The 15,769-nt window shown below is 39.0% G+C and overlaps 1 protein-coding gene across 2 annotated transcripts in view; it reads right to left on the minus strand.

Annotated features, from left to right (window-relative positions):
- Positions 1-1,996: 1,996 nt before the first annotated feature.
- crip2 (cysteine-rich protein 2) overlaps positions 1,997-15,769 on the minus strand; it is a 55,008-nt gene continuing 41,235 nt past the window's right edge. The window contains exons 3-8 of one of the 2 annotated variants that reach the window (XM_079573589.1): positions 10,369-10,426; positions 9,668-9,793; positions 6,646-6,717; positions 6,450-6,544; positions 4,097-4,154; positions 1,997-2,262 (exon numbers count right to left, since the gene is read on the minus strand). In XM_079573589.1, coding sequence (XP_079429715.1) covers positions 2,195-2,262; positions 4,097-4,154; positions 6,450-6,544; positions 6,646-6,717; positions 9,668-9,793; positions 10,369-10,426 — 477 coding nt within the window. In that variant the 3' untranslated portion in view covers positions 1,997-2,194. The remainder of the gene's footprint in view (positions 2,263-4,096; positions 4,155-6,449; positions 6,545-6,645; positions 6,718-9,667; positions 9,794-10,368; positions 10,427-15,769) is intronic. The other variant, XM_079573590.1, reaches the window with a different exon arrangement.

A 15,769-nucleotide genomic window follows, 5' to 3' on the forward strand; every position in this document is an offset into this window, starting at 1 on the left:
CAAAAAATGTCCAAACGTGTGGATTTATTGGCATCCTGTGCGCCACCTGTGCGCTGCAGCTGCCTCTCAGGTCCACGCTCAAAAACTACACTACCCACGATGCATTTCACCCAGAGAACACTGTTATAGTAGAAATACAGACGTGGCTTCGGGGGAGATTTCAGAAGTCGAGGACGATTCAATGGCTTTTTGTGAGCAATTTTTTAAATATTTTTTTTGTTATGATCTTATTGGACTTTGCGGCAAAGAAGTCTGCGCTCTTGCCGTAAAGAAAGAAGACCACAGGTTCAATTCCCAGAACATGCAGGCGTTTGCAAGTTCTCCTCATATCTGGATGGAGAAATTTCATTGTACAATACAATTGTATCATGACAAATAAAGCGCATTAGCTTAATATTAATTCATCATTTTGACTTACACAGTGGCCAGGGGTTAAACAGGTAGCCACAAAGGCCAAAAAAGCTGTGTATATTTCATCTATATTTTAATTTATAAAGATTGAGTGAGGGGAAATTCTGATAATCAAAAGAAAACTGGGTACAATGGGCCACTTTTAAGCAAATAACTGTACAATTTCAGCCCAAACTGCATTTGAATGTGTTTTAGACCCAATTATTCTACAATAAATGTAGATTTAATGCCAGTTGGAATCCCATTTAATACTTTTTGAAACATTTAAGGCCTATTTTTGGGCAAAGATCATTTAATGACTTCCTGTGACAACGTGGTTAAGTTAAGGTCCTGTTGGTTCTGCTCTAAAGGGGCTCATATTTACTGTCAAACATTAGGAACAAACTAAAAACGGAAATATTAAACAGACAATAAAATTAATCTAACACAGTTATCAAGGCTTTGGTCAATGGACACATTCGAGGGAGAATACTGATGAAAACTCTTTCACCAACTACTCCACCACTACTTCAACAAATACTAAATTAAAGATTTGCTTCCTGCCAAGTAAAGATACAGAGACACTGTGAGGAGTAAAGTGGTCCAACAGCCCATAAAACATAAATAAGAGATAATGCAAACAACAATGCTAACATTAGCTTCATGCTACGAGCTAACGGCTAATTTCTATTGCTGTTTTTTGCTTCTAGTGAACAATCTGCACATCAAAAACACTCATAATGACCTGATTTTGACTTAACTTTATTTGTGTGTTTGAAATATGCTTATAATCTGCCAAAAAAACATCTAAAAATAGTGAAAAATATAATGATTCCCATAACAGACCTCCTTCCCTGTTGCTAGGATACGCCCCATAGCATGACGTGTCTGTAGGCTATCTATCAGCGAAGAAAACTGATGATAACTAACAACTCTTTCACCTATTAGTCCACCATTACTTTAAGAAATGCTGAACTATAGATGTACTTTCTGCCAAATAAAGATACAGACACGTGGAGAGGAGTTAAACAGCCCGTAAAACATAAATAACAGAGAATGCTAACTATAATGCTAACGTTAGCTTCATGCCACAAGCTAACGGCTAATTTCTATTGCTGTTTCTTTGCTTCCAGTGAACAATCTGCTCATTAAAAACACTAGTAATGACCTGATTTTGACTTGACTTTATTTGTGTGTTTTAAATATGCTTATAGTTTGTCAGAAAATGTCTCAAAAGAGTGAAAAATATAATGATTTCCATAACAGACTTAGGATACGCCCCATAGCATGACATGTCTGTAGGCTATCTTTCATTTCGAATAACGCTTTTCTAAATATCTATTAAATATTAATTATGAGGGGTTAAGAGAAGTGTCTTTCGTGTGAACTCATAACGTAGTTTATCACAAACGGATTGAAAACTGTAATATACCATTTAAAAGAAATGATTCCATGACCGAAGCTTCACTTGAAATCTCCCCCGAAGTCAACGAACACCTATTTTATTATCTAACACTGTTGATTTCACGACGTTTTAGTACAATTAGTGTTTTATATACAAAGTGTAAACATGGCAAATGCGGTAGAAGTCACATAACCAAATGTATTTGTTTTGCTCATAATCGCCGCTTTGTTTGCGGATTTCGGGGCAGAGGTCGATCGGGAGAGGCGGGATGCTGGATAATGGCCGCACAGGGGCTGAAAATAACACTGTTTGGGGACATGATCGAGTGGAGCGGTGCAGAGGAGGAAGAGGAGGAGGAGGAGGTGGTGAGGGGGGGTTTGTCGGAGGAGGGTAAATGGCTCAGGGCTCGTTCACTGCGCTGGGCTCCTTCTCATAGACGTAGCTGCCCACGCCGCCAGTGTTCACGCCTGCAACGAACCACAAGCACAGAGGGACAAAAAAACAGGGTCAGATAAAAAAGGCAAAAGCGTTATAGGACAAGAAGCGAGAAGTTTGGAGGAGAGTGTGGATGTGGGGGTTTCAATGCAATAACGACAAAGTACTGAGAATATGTCGGGAAAACCTTTACTTGGAGGTATTGTTAATGTGACTGGAGTCTTGCCTTATGACCAGAGGTGGGTAAAGTAGACGAAATATAGTGCTACTTTAAAATAATATGACACAAGAAGATGTATAAAGTAAGTAAAAAGGTGAAAATGCTACTCTAAAAAGTTGCTAGTCAGAAAATCTGATAATTCATTATAATACAGCCAAAAAAACACACAATTTGTAATTCTTAGGAAAAGATATGGAAAATATGAATGAACGCTCCATATTAATTCAAATTCGATTGATTTTTGAACATGAACCTATTGTCACTTACAGACAGTGTTGGGTAGCAACACAATATTTTGAGTAACTATATCCTGGTACAGTTAAAATAGTTTGCCTATATGTCACTTCAGAGTCTAATAAGGAAGTGAAAGTATCACAAAAAAGGCCAAACTAAAGAAAGCTGGGTACAATCTTTAGCAAAATCTTACATATAATTGTCTACTATGTTTAGCAAAAATTGTGGACTACATGGAGTTTAAAAATGTTAAAATCAAGTATTTTCCTCCCCTTACATCAGCGTAGGCAAGTTTGCGTTGTGGAGGGCCAATTTTAATCATTGCCAAAACACTAAGGGCCAAACCTCGCCATTTTAACCTAAAGTAAAGAACTTTTTTGTGCAAATGCCAATGTTTTTCATTAGTGGTTCTCAAGTGCCATGGCTTTGGCTTTGTTACTTTGTAACAATCTGTAATAACTTGTACCTATGGGTTAGATACACAATGGAATAACTTGTATTAGTACTTTGTAGGTACATAATGTATTAGGACACGAGACCCTTAGGGTTAGGTTAGTGTTAGAGTAGAGATATGTCTTATTACATTATGCACCAACAAAATACAAATACATATTATTCCATTGTGTATCTAACCCATAGGTACAAATTATTACACATTGTTACAGAGCACATTACATTGTACTAAATTTAATTAGGCACAATGTATCAAGGGTACTGTAAAATAAAATGTTGCAGTTTTTTCATTCAGTAGTTTTTGAGTAATATTAAAAAAAAATAGTAACTTGTCCCTTTGTGAATGAGTCTTTAAGTGGCAAATATTAATTTTGAGGCGTAAAATAAATGTATTTAGTGTTTTGTTTCTCATAATCTATGTCACGACTGAAACATGAATCAAACTTTTACTTAGTATCACAAATTTCTCTAAATACTGCTACACTCTTACTTGAGTACATTTTTGGGCTACTCTCCCCACCTCTGGAACAGTAAGAACAGCTCAAAGTAACGGAGAAACGACACATAAACATATTGCAGTGTCTGGATGCTTTTTGAGGGCGATATCTGCAGTATTTTACATTTTGAAATCTAATTTTTTCACATGGAATGGGCCAAGAATCACACAAATCTGAGCGGTTTTGGACGAGACATCTATGCCACTGTTTAGAGTATAATACAGACTATATAAACACTAACTTACACATTCTCCAGGGTTTTGCTTTTTAACAAGACATTCCTCATTTCTCACATTGTCCTTTTTAAGCTGCCTCAAACATTAATGTGTTTTCTGTAAGGACACGGCCGTTGAGAGAGTTGTTATTCTGTGCAGACTTCGCTCCAGCGCGTTTCAAGTCTTCAGACACATTCAGATTCAGTGCGGTGATACAGTGGACACCACAGCGCCCTCTAGCGGTTACCTTTGGGCCCGAACAGAACGGCGTAGCAGGGCTTGTGGCAGTAGGGCTGTCCGTCGTGCTGCGAGAGAAAACAAGACAAGAAAGTAGCATTAGTAGATTCTCTCTGCAACATTAATATGATAAGGAAGGTAATATGATGTAAAGAAGAGCTGTGGTTCTCAAACTTTAGACATCTAGGGCTAAATCTGGTCTATAAAAGGACAGATCCAGGTCTAAAATAAATGTGAATAATAAAAATGAATACAAAGAGTAGACATGCAGTTTGAGTGTGACAAAGAAGAGTCAGTGCAAAGAAATGAATGGGACTTGGAGTCAGTAAGGAGCTTTAAGAGGTGCAGTGCTGCCCCCTACTGTCTGCTCGACTCCTTTCGGCCCAAGCATATTCCTTTTTGTAATGCGTCTCACAAATGATTGATACCGACTGTATATTGTGAGAAATCGTAACATAATATATTTTTCCAAGCCACAATATTAATCATTACATAACACGGAAGTACAAAAACACGAAGGCAGCACATTTTGTTGAATTTTATCACTCATTTTCCTCTTTAATCTCTTAACTCCCGCCTGAACCGAGCACGATTTTCTCCAGTTTGGCTTTACCCCAGTGCAAAAGCTTCTGGGAAAAAAAGGTGTGAAAATAGCAACAAAACTGAGACGAAAATAATGATGAAAATGTGACAAAAAAGTGAGAAAACATTGACAAAAAATGACGAAAAAAAATATGAAAAAATGACGAAAAAATGACGAAAAAATGACAAAAATGTGACAAATATGTGACAAAAAATGACAAAAAAATGAAGAAAAAAAGACAAAAAATTGACAGAAATTTGACAAAAAATGACAAAAAAATGAAGAAAAAATGAAGAAAAAAATGACAAAAATGTGACAAAAAGTAAAAAAAAAAAAAAATGAAGAAAAAAAATTACAAAAAAGTTACAAAAATGACTTGACTACCAAAAAAAAATGATGGAAAAAATATCTGATGACGTGAGGAAAAAGATCCATTTAGATGAGTTTTGTAGACCTTAGCTTTCAAATGAGGCGTTACACTGGCCTACAGGATTTGGGTAAAGCTGAACTGGAGAAAATGCTCTCAGTTCAGGCGGGAGTTAAGAGGTTAAGATACATTGGCGTTTGAAAAAGGAGGAATATTACTCACATCTACCAACTATAGACTCTCTCTCCTTATGGACTTATAACTGAATATGACTTAGATGCAAATATGACAAAATAAAATGTTGTTACCTGTACTTGTGAATGCAAATATTGTTAACTGATATGAACAGCTCTGGTTGAAATGATATATAAAAAAAAGATCTGAAAATGTGAAAGAATTTTTTTTTTTTGACATCTGCAATAAGTCGCATTTTTGACATTCTTCGGGGTTTATACAGGCCATGGCAAGTCAAATTTAATGCTTTTAAATGCCATTTTAATGCCCACCTACTGGGCGGCACGGTAGCGCAGCGGTTAGCGGTAGCTCTCGCGTCACAGCTAGAAGGTCCAGGGTTCGATTCCCACCTGGTGGAGTTTGCGTGTTCTCCCTGTGTCTGCGTAGGTTTCCTCCGGGTACTCCGGTTTCCCCTACCACTAAAACATGTACAATAGGCCAGGATGAATGATGTTTACAGATGTGTGCAGTCGCGACAGCGCTTTTGTCAGTCTCCCCCAGGGGAAACTGAAGCTACAATTGTAGTTTACCACCACTGAGTATGGAGTGAATGTACAATTGTCTCATGTAAAGCGCTTTGTGACCATGTCTGTGAAAGGCGCTATATAAATAATCTTCTTCTACTATATTCTAATGCTACAAATGCAGAAAAAATGGGCACATGAGATTTGCATATAGTCATTCATTCAAAATGCAGCCAAAACTGCCGTTGAATGTGTTTTAGACCATCATTTTGTGAGATTTGATTAACTTAGACAGTAAAACTCGTTGAGCAATGTCACAGTTTTACAAGAAATTTTGATTTACTACCAGTTATACCAATGTAATGCTTTTTAAATTGCGTTTAAGGCCTTGATTTGAATTAATTTAAACCCTGTTCTCGATTGTCATGTCATAACATGAGTTGGAACAGGGGCAGATCTGACTCAAAGGGAGAGACACAGTTTTGGAAAGAATGTTTTTTGGAAATGATTAATTTACACACCTGCCCCATTCATCTTTAAGTCCTTTCATCTGACCGGCATCAAGCAAATAATTTTGAACATTGTCTCCACGTTTGGCCCCCTCTATTAGGCAGTAAATCGCCTTAGTTCACATGTGCTGAGAGAGAAGACTTTGTGACTTTGCATTTCTCTTTTTGCACCGATAATAATCACCACGGCTTCCTCTCCCCCTCACCTCTGCGTGACTTCCTGCCGACAGAGTCTTACTGCAGCGCTCGCACCGGAGACACGGCCTGTGCCAGTCCTTCCCCAGAGACGTCACCTTCTCCGCTGCAAAAACGAAAAACATCCAACAATCGTCCACAACGTTACCACTTTCATTAACATCCTCAACACATCCACTCATACTTTTAGATCGAGAGAAGACTCACCGAAATAGACCTTCTTGTTGCACCTGGGACAGAGATTGGCCTCCCCAGAGAAGGTGGTGATGCCGCCGGCTGCGAACACACAATAATGATGGTTTGGGGTTGAAAAAGTACTCTCTATCTAATAAGCTAGTATAATAAGGAACTGACACTTATGTGGACTTCCCGATTTCCTATAGGCATTAGCATTAGCCATTAAACATGAATGAAAGATCCAAATGTTTTCAGCTATTGACAACCCATTGACCACATTTAAATAAAGTCGCCTTGCTTTGGTGAGCCTGGTTATGAATAATGAATGAATGTACAGAGATTTGACTTTAGACAAGAACTAGTTTCCTCTGAGCTAAATGCTAAATCATATTCAGTAAGTTTCTGCTTTTGGCGGGTTGGAGACACATCCAGTGGCCACGAAACATCATCTTATAATGATAGAGAAACGACAGAAATTACATAAATGACATGAAACGGACATGTCATACCTCGCCATACTTTAATGTAGAGCCTGGCTTCTCCGTGTATTTCTTATGGGGGTAAAACGTTCAATTCAATACGTCCTTGAGCCGTTAGCTAAAGGCATTTCTATGATTTCTATGACCGGCTATACTGTATATCCACATAACTAAATAACTACTAAGTAACTTGTTTAGTCCCTCTGGGTTTAATACAAGTGTTAATGGGATGATTGGAGGGTCTTTCATCTCCCCCTGGTGTCTCAGGCCAGAAAATCACAATTGCAACTTGACTGCCACCGGACCGGAGCCACCAATACACACCAATGGAATCACGAAGAAGAAGCTAACAGGCTAACGGGCAAAGCTAACTGCGGGCTAACGCCACTTAAACAGTATTTACAGCCAAGTTTGAGTGAAATTATCTCCATTGTGGATGTACTATATCCCTCTCTCCCTTCGCCTTCTCTGTCAGCGTAGTATCTATTCTCACGGACAATTAATGAGTAAAAACCGTAACATGCTACGACCCCTGCAGTGGCGCTTATGGCCTCTAGGGGCATGAGTTACTTAGTACTGTCTTTCTGATGCCGTAAATGCAAAAAATCTCAACATATTTAATTTCGTAAGACTTGTAAACATTCAAAAGGGAGGAAAGAGGTGGAATTTTGCTATTCAAAACTAAATTGGACACAAAGGGAAACTTTTGAGCAAAACATTGTGCAAAATTTCCATCAGAACTGCAGCTGAATTTATTTAAGACCATAGTTTATCTGTTTTTGAGAAATGTATGCCGTAAATACATAATAATAAATAATTGAGCAATGTCACTCAGTGGGCTCTCTCTCCAAGAATGATTATTTATGCCAGTTTGAATCCGATTTTAAGCTTTTTTTTTAAGTACTTGCTGCGAATGTCTTTGATTTGTCTTTCCCAGATTCTTTTCTTGAATAATAAAAAATAATAAGACTTTTCTGTAATGTATCATAATGAATCCAGTTATCCGTCTTAATAATAGAGTGAAAAAAGGAGGATGTTGTTCTGACGGCAGAATCAGATGACGCACAGAATTCTTGAATCTGAACTTCTCATTGACTGGGACGGTTCAGATAAAAGCCGTGCACTGAACACTCTGGTTTCCTGTTTAAAGAAGTGCATCATGGGAAAGCGTTATCGAGCGTTAACCCCGGGAAAGCCCAGGCTGACACTGTGAACATGTTATCAGAAAAACAACCTCAAAAAAACAACTGAATCTGCAAAGGACGAGCCTGAATCAACCGCTCACTGTAACACGTCGCCTCAGTGACAAACTTAACCGTCTTCTTTTCCTGTTTGTACAGATGTTAAACACAAGTAAATGTTAGGGCTGGGTAATGTTGAACGATACCAGTCTGGTATTAGGAATAAAGGTTTAGGTACTACTGGTATCAAATAAAGTAAAATAAGTATCGAAAGCAGGTATAGGAAAAAAATTATATATACCTGTACAGGTTTTGATGCTTTAAAGCAGATTTTGTGCCTGTATCCCAACCATGGATAAAGGCACCCCTGGGGGCACTCGCAGTGCTTAATTTGTAAATTTGTATTTCAGGAACACTTTTGTTCTGATGTGATGGATTGGGGGAACCGGCCATTATATCAGATTAATTTTTTGCCGGATCCTCCTAAATATTTCCTGGATCCTTTACCCTGAAAACAATTTAATTGGGGGAAAAAAAATAAAATAATAAAAAATAAAATTATTTTGATAGGCAAAGCTATAATTTGCCCTAAAATGTGTCGTGTGTGAAGAATTTTAGGTTATTTTGGACACAACATTGACTTTTTACTTATAAATAGTAGGGCTGGGATAAAATATCAGATCGGATTTGGATCGCAATACTTTGTGCTCCGATACCAAGTATTGATACTTTATCAAGTATTGCAATACTTACAATACTTGTGTATTTGAGGCATTTTTTTTAATCATAAACTCCTTTGTTTTCCAATAACAGCCCCCCCCCTCCCATTTTCCCCTATTTTTGTCCCTTTTTTTTTTTTTTTTTTAACATGTTTTCCTTATTTTTGCCCAAATTATTCCCAATTTTTCACACATTTTTTGACTGAGATTAACCCGATATTGTAAATTTGCAGATCTTTCACACGTTATTGTTCTGTTTTCTGGCTCTGTATGACAGATATTTTACCAAAGGTCATATGCGTAACTGCAGCTTCTATATTAAGTGCGTGCATGACGGCACTTCGGACCCGAATTAAGACCTTTTTGAGTAACAGTGCAGGATTTTCGAGGCAGGTCTGGGCTCATTCTACACATTAGGACGTGGCTGGAACATGTAGGGGCTGGAACATACTTAGTTTTAACATTTTTAAACTCTGTATAGTCCCTTTAAGGCATCGGTATCGAAAACCAAGTATCAATAAAGTGCCGGTACAGAAACATGTAACGTTACCCAGCCCTAGTAAACGTACAAGCAGTTTCAGAGCACAAACGGCGGCCATTTGTAATCAAACTTCAGGAACAGTGAGTCCAACTCTTGTCATCCTGCACGTTTTCTGTTCATCCCTGCTCTCACCTTTGGATGCAGCTTTCGGGGCAAAGACTTTCTTCTCCTCGGTTTTCGGAGCAGAGTCGGTGTTTGTGGAGTTGTTGTTCGCCGGAGCGTCGTAGATGTAGGAGCCGGCGCCTCCGATGTTCACTCCTGGAAATATACATTACAGTAAGTAAATCTAGTTATAGTCAAACGATTCTTTTTCATTTCTAGATAGATAAACACAGCAAAAACACAACTTCATCTGAAGCTCTTGATGAAATAACAGCAGATAAAAGGCCAAAAGCTGTACAATATAGCTTCTCCAGGTAAAATGAAGATTAATTAAATATATAAATAAGCCCTCATTGTGTATGGAAATAATAATTTGATAATTAATTCCAGTAAATGTAATATTTCTTTGTGATCAGACATTTAAAAAGAGCCTTGTAGTCGGCCCTACAACAGGTTAAAATCAGCTAAATCACTTAACAAATGTATTGGGTCATCTGATTCCTCAGCCCAACATCTGGACATTCTGGTCATAGTTTCAGTCATCATTAACTACTTTTAATTCAGTTTTAGTCCATTTTTAGTCATCAAAAATATCACTTTGGCTACAATTATGACAAAGCATCTTAGTTTACAAAATAAACGCTGGTATAAAGCTTGAATAACATGAACAATGTGCAGTTAACATTCTTAAAAAGAGGTTTGTTATGGTGTGAAACAAAAGTGCAGTTCACCTTTTGGTCCAAAGAGGGCAGCGTAGCATGGTTTGTGGCAGTAGGGCCGTCCATCGTGCTGTGGGGAACAAAAACAAGACATTTATCAGTTTAACAATTTATAATATGACACTCACAGACACAAATCTTTATACTTTACTATATTTCAGTCAGTGAGATGATTTTAAATAGAATAATAAATAAATAAACCCTGAAAATGATTAGAAATATCTGGGTTTTGAGACCGGGATTAGCCGCAGCGTTGTTGGATGAGCTCATCACTGGTTTCTTTAAGACACAACATTCTTTCTGCCTCAATAGAGACGAGCCCCGGTGCATGATGGGAAAAGAGGGACATGCACCCAGAGCTTGACCAAAACATGAGGGACACCTCCTGCCACGGGACGAAAGGAGGAGATAAGAGGAATAGATACGGAAAAACATTCAAATAACTATTTTGTGCACCCCATTTTTTGAAGATTTATCACAGTTCAGTTTTATATATTTATTGGGGCTAGTACGTCGTTATTATATGTTACTGGTTAAATATCGTCTACAATATTAAAACAAAGAGAAAAGATGAACAAAAGTCAGGTCTGGTGATTCCTGGCTCTGATCAGGGAGCCGGGATCCTTTCATCTCAAAAGACTTGTCTCAAATTGTCTGGAAGTGTAGGATGTTTCTTCATCCAAAAGGCTTCGTCAGCGACACTGAGCCTTTAAGATGAAGAGGCGAAACGTCCTACACTTCAACTACAGTGTACAGACGATGACTCAAGAACTTTCATCTGAGATGGACAACTCCTGTACAACTGAGAGCCCACACAGACAAATCAATGCCTTGCTCATGGGCCATGTGGCTAACAGCTCATTTGCCGACCTGGTCACAAAATATAGCCATTTACAATAAAACATCGACTTTTTGGAGCTTTTAATCATATTGTTGTGCTATTTCTGTCTCAAAAACACCCCCAGAGTGGGTTTTGGCTTAATTCACGCTGTTCTCAGTAATCCTTCTGAATCCTGCAGCTGCTCCGCCCTCTCCTGGTAAAGGACTGACTTGTTCCTCTGTGACGTCAGAGTGGAACGGAAGTGCTCGACGTCTGTCATGTAATGTCTTACGGCCTGATTTTATTTTTTAAAACAGTTTTTTTTCATCATTTTTGTTGTAGGGAAAAAAAAACGCACCCTGAGCGTCTGAACAGAAGATGTCACGTTTTCACCTAAAGTTGTGAAGAAGGAGCTCTTTCTAACCTAACGATAACGCCATAGAGAGAAACGCATTACGAGAGGTGCAGGACTTTATTCAACCTTCTTAAAGAAGAGGCCAATCGCCAGAAGTTGAAATTTCTTTCCAGGAGTCAGCGACTATCAGCCAAAATAGTGTTTTTCTGTGACCGTCTCTGATGGATGTTTGGTGAACCTTCACCAGAATCAAAGTGGATTAACTTTTATAACAAATGCGAGTCCCATAATGTAAACGCCTGATGGAGAGGCCAGGACAGAGCGGTGAGTCAATCAAAACGCGCGTTAGCTTGTGTGTTAGCATATTAGCTTGTGTGTTAGCCATTTATTAAGCTGTGTTGCAGATGTCAACTCCTTATAACTCGTGAAGCATCGTGAAGTCACTTATTGCTGTGGTATTTCTATTTCTACTACTGCTAAAGTTGTATGCGCGGAGAGAGGGGGCGGAGTTAACTGAATCCAAACGTTTTGTCTTCCGGGTTTGAGAAATACCTCCAGAAAATACTTATATTTCAGTGCTCCATAGTGGTAGAGGTACAATATATCATATAAATGCCTATACTTAACTTTGGAATGGCTGAAGCAACAGGCGATATCAATTCATAAGACATAAAAAATCTTCCATTGTGCTCCTTCAAACTGCAAAACTGTAGAAGCCGTTACTGCCACATAATTGGCTGAAAAGATGATTTTGATCACACTTCCCATTACAGTTGTAGTAAAAATGGGTAATAAAATGCAAAACAACAGATCGAAATATGTTAATTTGAGCTTGTCTGCACTTTTCCTCCTGTCTGCTTGTGCATTCAGAAACCAAACCCGAGGTCAGGAGTATGAAGAGCGATATTTGATCATCGTAACGCGGCGGTTTTAACTTTTACTGCTGAGAACAGCGTGGGCCGTTCACGTATTGATAATCCATTTGCCTGTGTCCTCACGCGTCGGGCTCATAGACGCTCTACAGTCTCACAGCGGTTACACGGGGACGGGACGGGCACAAAGGGACCCTGTGTCTGTGAATGGGAACGTCTTCTTTAGACTGAGACTGACTTCACCCTGAGACACAGAGGGAGGTTTAACAGCGGCTGGACCTGATGTGGAGAAGAAGTCAGGACAGATGACGTCATTACAGCGGTTATAATCGAGAGGAAACTAGGTTTGTTTGATATGACAGAAAGATGACGATATTTGTCTGTTTTGAATGATAATATTGCTACATCTTACTAAACCATTTCCCTTTAAGTAACTTGTTTACCTTAATACAGGGGTGGGCAATTAATTTTCATAAGAGGCCACATGAGAGATGAGTCGGAGCCGCACCAACAATAACTCAAACTTGTATCGGGATATAAGTATAATATATGAGGTGTGTATCGCCGGGATCCATAAACAAAAGCTCCAAAATTAAAAAAAACAACATTATTTTGATTGGGAAAATACATTGACGACTTTTTTTCAATAAATGAATAATAATGAGCCCGAGCAGACTGTCCATTTCCCACTTGACTACAATGTGTTGTTTTTAACCTGATTTCTTATTATGTCAGTGCCCTCTGCTGGACACCTGTAGAATTCTTTCCTTTCATTCTTATTTAATCTGCCCCCTAGTGGCTGGAGTGAGCATTCTGGTAATAAAAATAAATAAATCATAACTCCGCACAGGAATGGGCTAGAGACTTACTTTTTTTTGGACATACTTATGAATTTATGCTCTACAAGTTGTGGGCCGGACTGAATCATCTCATATTTTGCCCAGGTCTGCCTTAATAAATCCTTTCCGTAGTCTCTCTGGGGGTAGTACAAGTGTTAATGGTTGTGATGAAAGCTAACTGCGGGCTTGCGCCACTTTAAACAGTATTTACAGTCAAGTTTGAGTGAAAAAAATGATCTCCATTGTGTGAGATAATGTATAATATCCCTCTCTCCCTTTGTCGTTTCTGTCAGTGTAGTATTCACTCTCACGGACAATTAATGAGTAAAAAACGTAACACTTATGGCAGTTACTTAGTACTGCTTTAATGCCTAAATACTGTCTTTCTAATGCCATAAATGAGATAAATCTCAACTAATTTTATTTCGTAAGACTTGTAAACATTCAAAAGGGAGGGAAAAGTGGGAATTTTACTAATCAAAACTAAATTGGACACAAACTTGACACCTGCAGTGGCGCTTGTGGCCTCTAGGGGCATGAGTTACTTAGTACTGCTTTAAGTAGATTTTGCAAAACATTGTGGCTTTTAATTCATAACCAATGTGACCAAAGTAGTTTACCCTCTTTAACCCACCTTAACTGAGCGTATTTTCTCCAGTTCAGCTTTATCCAAATCTAAAAGCTTCTCGACAGGAGTTTACAGCCGTTTTCGTCACTCTTGAGTCGTGAGTTTTTGCCGCTTTTTTATTGTGTTTTTGTCGCTTTTCCGTCACATTTTTGTCGCTCTTTTGCCACAGTTTTTGCTTTTAGATTTGCGTAAAGCCAAACTGGAGAAACAGAAACGCATTCCAATGGAGTCTTTGCACTTCCCAAGAACTGCTTAAAACCCTCGCCCCAAAGAGTTTATCTTTTTCTCAAAATTGCTACGCTGGGCTCGGTATTGATTTAATTTATTTCATCACAGAAAAGTGCAAAGTAGACAAAATATAGTTATGTCATATAGTACAAAAAAGGAATATACAGAATATACAGTTACAATCAGTTACTGTTACTCTGGCCTAGAGGCATGAGCTCCAGACCTTGATTGTTTTAACGAGAAGTGAATCAAAGATCGATATCCTCATCCCACACACCTTGATAGAGCTCCTTAGTCCAATGTTTTGTTTAAATGTCAGAAGCCTGGGTTAAAAATGTGTATGACTTTGACTCTGACTCCATTTCCGCGTTGGTTTAACCTCCGGCGTGGCCTTCGGGGGGCGAGCGGTGCGGCCTCATCACGTGGAGCCCTGCCGCTTTTGGACGAGGGCCACAGTTCAGACGAAGCATGTCCCGGATCTGCGCGGACAGGAGCTAATCTCAGTGTCCTTTTAAAGAAGCCACTTGAGCCGCGAGGGCGCTGACCCGACATACCAGACATGACCAATCATCCACCAGCAGAGCAGAGGAAGAGGGGTCTGCGGAGCGGGCGGGGGGATAGACCGAATGTGTTTATGACGAGAACGGTTTCCATCTTTTCTGCAAGTCATGAGCTTTTAGGAAGAAAGAAGAGTCACAAAGCTGCTTCCTGTTTTCATCAGAGAGCTGTAAACAAGGGGGAAATGTCTTGCCCAATGACAGAAAGAAGCGTGTAAGAGAATTCCCTCTGGTTCCTAGACTTGAGGTTCCTGACTTTTTTTCTAGGATTCCCGGCATTGCCAAAGTTCAAAGTTTTGTGGGTCTGCTTATCGAAAGGAAGATTGAACTAAGGGCTCCCAGTGAAGGCAATGTTTCATGTCTTATAAATTACATATAATAACAAATAGTGATGGGCGAGTGAAGCGTTGTAACACTTTGAGGCCTTCCTAGCAAAAAAGTGTTGTACGTTTCGAAGTCTCGGAGCTGTTTCATTCTGTTTGAACACTGACCTCTTGTGGACAAACTTTATTATCGCGACTTCTCATAAACACGACTGAAGCACCAACACAATCATGTGGAAGAGAAGTTTCAAACAGACGTGTGGCAGTTTTATTATTTTCAGCCTGATATGTTTGAACGATCAAATCAATCATAGGCTGATAAATAAGAGTCATTTTCTTTACAATGTGGATCTGGGCTTCACTGAGCTCCAGTGGGCGGGGCCTCAGTCACCTGTGGCTCTGCTGCTAAAGGCAGGACATCAATGTGTGATCTTTTTACTTCACTCAGTCAGAGATAATGTTGGCACTATTTGCTGTAGATCCTTACGTTTCCCTCGCCTGATCAGCTCCACGCCTGCTTTATCTGTTCAAAAGCAGGACTTTTGAGACTAAAGAAAAAGAAAATATAAAATGTATTCTGGCCCACAGCCACTGTCGCCGATGGAAAATGGGTGAAATACAGCATATTTATCTATGACTAATGATTTACATGAATATATGGACGAGGAGTCCAAAGAGCTCCCGTTTCTGGAGTGAAGAGCAGACGGAGGTTTGTATTTTAACCATGAAAGAACTAAAAGCAGTGAATATTTAAGATGGAAAGAAGCGTCGGAATGTGGATTTCTGGTTTT

Source organism: Gobius niger (genome assembly GCF_951799975.1).
Source record: "Gobius niger genome assembly, chromosome: 16".
NCBI classification, from domain to species: Eukaryota; Metazoa; Chordata; class Actinopteri; order Gobiiformes; family Gobiidae; genus Gobius; species Gobius niger.